Source organism: Sceloporus undulatus, chromosome 6 (assembly GCF_019175285.1).
Source record: "Sceloporus undulatus isolate JIND9_A2432 ecotype Alabama chromosome 6, SceUnd_v1.1, whole genome shotgun sequence".
In the NCBI taxonomy this organism is placed as follows: Eukaryota; Metazoa; Chordata; class Lepidosauria; order Squamata; family Phrynosomatidae; genus Sceloporus; species Sceloporus undulatus.
The window spans coordinates 10,601,789-10,605,181 of record NC_056527.1 but is presented as its reverse complement, the minus strand read 5'-3'; the positions used below and the strand labels follow the sequence as shown (position 1 = coordinate 10,605,181).

Sequence of the window (3,393 nt, the reverse complement as noted above, 5' to 3'; positions counted from 1 at the left end):
GCCCAAAACAGACAGGCCAAATGACACCGTTTCATGCCACATTCGGGGCTTAGAGTTTAGATGACACATGTTCCAAGCGCAGCTGGAAACTGTGCCAAGGCCGCCTCTTTTACTAAGATCCAAGTCAAAAAGGGGTGGTAAAATACAGCTCCTTTTGCCAGCCCAGTTCAAAACCTCAAATTGGGGGCAGTTACCTCAGACTAGGTGCAAATTTTGCCAGAGTTGCCCCACTGTGCTTTTTTCAGTCCATCTGTTTAGGCCACCAAATTTCTAGCATTGTAGAAATTGAAACACTTAGGACTACTATATTGGTTGTGTTTCCATTTCCTTGGTAACTTTGCCTGTAACTTTTTTTTCTTGCATGCGGAAACTAAATTTCCAAAAATCCAGTTGAAGTTTTTTTAAAGGTTATTACAGTGCCAGAATGCTAGAAATTTGAGAAGTGAAGCAAAGTTTCATGGGAGGCAGAATTCTTTGGGGGGTTGCTCTCATTTGGGATTGAAAACCCACCTAGTGTTTACTTTCCCCAGAAGACACTGGGAAGAAGTTCCACTGAACTCTGCAATTCATTTCTGAGACAACATGCGAACTTTGCAGTGACAGTTCCATGTGGCAGAAAACTCAAGTCAACTCAAAGGCTGGATGAAGAGAAGGTTAAAATAAAGCCTGACAACCACTCACTACATTCAATGTGTGCCATAGACAAGATTTAAGTATGCAAAGGAATCTTATGTAGAACCTTTAAGGCTCACTGAAATAAAGAAGTTGGTAGCATGAGCTTTTGTAGACATGCGCCTGCTTCCTCAGAGCCTTGTTTGGAGTGGAGCTGCATCTGAGGCGCAAGTCTAGGGACAGCTCCTTTCACCACCTTCTTTCCTTCAGTCAGTCTCAAAGGTACTACAAGACTGTCCAGATTCACTGGGTCTTTGAGTTCTACAAGGGAATCTTGACCCTTCAGTTCTTTCAGCTAGAAATCTCAGCTGCGGTGGAGGTCTAAAAGATACCTTCACGTCTTGGGTCGGTGGTGTCCATACCTCCCCTAAGAGATATGAAGAGAGATGGTCAAGGTAATGTTGAAGGCTGCACTTAAGACTTGTACAGGAGGTATGGATGTCACCTACCCAAGCTATGAGGATACTTTTTAGACCTCCACTGCAGTTAGGATGTCTGGCTGGAAGGACAGAAGGGAGAGCTGTGCTTTAACTCTGGTAAATTCCAAGACAGAGCCCAGGGGGGAAGAAAATGCTCCCATCGCCAAGCTTCCTGCACAGGGCCCCCTCTGCTCCTCTTCCAAAGCTCCCACCCCGAGGAGCCATCTCTCCTCAGCCACCCGCCCCTTGACGGGGCTCTTTGATCCGGCTCAGGATCTTGGGAGCGGAGAGCAGCAGCACCGCCAGCTGGGCCGCCAGGCAGCTTTACTACAAGGGCTGGCAAGAGGCTGCAGCTGCTGCCTCGCTCTCCCTCCCTCCCTCCTCCGCATCCCAGCCATCCGCACTGCAGAAACAACCCGGTTGGACCTCTCTTGGACTATGGCTATGGAAGTGTCGAGCTCTCTTTCCCTGGAGTTGGCATCCATCGCTCCTGTCCTGTTCTCTGGAGCAGCAGAAAACAAGCTCGCTCCATCCTCAGTGTGACATCGGCATCCAACTCCACTTTCCCCAGAATGCCATAGCCTGGAACCGTGACAGTTAAAGGCTGGGGCACTGGAGAAATAATCCGGTTTGACGCCACTTGAATCCGGTTTGATGTCACTTGACCTGCCATGGCTCCAGGCTATGGAATTCTGGGAATGATAGTTTGTTGTGGCACTGGTGTCAGACCGGATTCAAGTCGGATTATTTCTGTAGTGCGGATGCAGCCCCAGAGGCGGGATACGCATATATAGACGTGCAACACACACACACAAGCCTTCCAAAGCCTCCCTCCACCCCACTTTTGCCCTTCTTGTATATCTTTATTCTCTGCCGCCCAAGCTTTCCAGACGCCCGAGGCCAGGGTTTCCAGAAAGGCGCCAACTTGGTCCTTCTCGGGGTTCTTACCTTGGCCCCTTTGCCGCTGGGGCAGCGGACGCTGTTGGAGACTCCGGCCGTCTGGTTCATCTTTTGGGGGGGAAAGTTGTTGCCTGGACTTTGGAGGCTGAAGAAAGTTTCCCAGCCGGCCCCGACTTCTCTCTTTCCTCGGGCGGGAAGGGAAAGGGACTCGTCCTCTTTTGGGGGGCTTTTCTTTCTTTCTCTTTCTTCTCTCCTTCGCAGCTGAGTCCCAAAAGAGAGAGAGAGAGAGTCTGAGGAGGAGGAGGAGGAGGAGGAAGGGAATGAAAGCCTCCTCCTCAGGAGAAGAAGGGGCTCCTCTTCCTTGGGGCGCTCTGAGAGGCAGGGAAAGGAGCCCCCCGCTGCCCCAAGGCTCCTGGCCCAAGCTTGGGGAGAAAGGAGCCCCCAAAGAAGGCGCCGCTTCCCCCTCCTGCCTCGCCGGAGACCCAAAAAGGACCCCGAAGCAGCAGCAGTGCCGAGGCTTCGGATAGCATTGCCTTCCTGACAGGGCTTGTGTCTGTCTCTCTCTGCGAGAGAAGTGTGTTTGTGTGGAAGAGAGAGAAAAAGAGGGCCTTTCCCTCTCCAGGCCGTCCTTTAGGGGCAAGGAGGACCAGGCGCCTTCAAGGGAAACAGCTCGGGCTGCGTCCGCACTGCAGAGCTAACCCGCTTCGAGAGCGCTTGAGCTGTCCTCAGGCTCAATGCCAGGGACTCCTGGGGGGGGGGGGGAGTCCGCTGTTTCCTGGGGCACCGGGTTTCCCCAAGGAAGAAATCCCCTCTGACTGACAGGCTGCATCCACACTGGAGGAATAACCCGGTTTGGCAGCGCTTCAACGCTTTCTGGCTGAAGGCTATGGAATTCTGGGAGTTGGAGTTTGTTGTGGGCCCAGAGCGGAGCTCCGCTCTGGACCCCACAACATACTCCAACTCCCAGAATTCCATAGCCTTGAGCCAGGGCAAGTGCTATTTCTCCAGTGTGGATACAGCCTTATACTGTATTAAGGTCCAAAACACACCGCAGAAATCATCCACTTTGAGACCTCTTGAACTGCCCTGGCTCAAGGCTAGGGAATTCTGGGAACTGTAGTTTTTGAGACCTTCAGCTTTCTGTGTCAGAGAGCTCTGCCCAGGGCAGTCCAAGTGGTCTCAAAGTGGGTGATTTCTGCAGTGTTTTCTGGCTCTTCCCTCCTTCCTTCCTTCCTTCCTTCCTTCCTTCCTTCCTCTTTCTCATCCCTCCATCCCTGGGGTGGCGAGGCGGCTTTCCCAGGACTGTCAAGAGGTGGCACACGCGGGTCAACAAATGACCGTACTCGCCCACAGGGAAACCATGCTTGCCCATTGAGAATCATTGGAGAAATACTTGCCCATA

General features: G+C 52.2%; 1 protein-coding gene across 1 annotated transcript in view; it reads right to left on the bottom strand.

The window, feature by feature from the left end:
• Window positions 1-2,259, bottom strand: part of DPP6 (dipeptidyl peptidase like 6) — a 652,679-nt gene extending 650,420 nt beyond the window's left edge. The window contains exon 1 of the mRNA XM_042475464.1: window positions 2,040-2,259. Within this exon, the coding sequence (XP_042331398.1) occupies window positions 2,040-2,099 (60 nt within the window). The 5' untranslated portion in view covers window positions 2,100-2,259. The remainder of the gene's footprint in view (window positions 1-2,039) is intronic.
• Window positions 2,260-3,393: the final 1,134 nt, after the last annotated feature.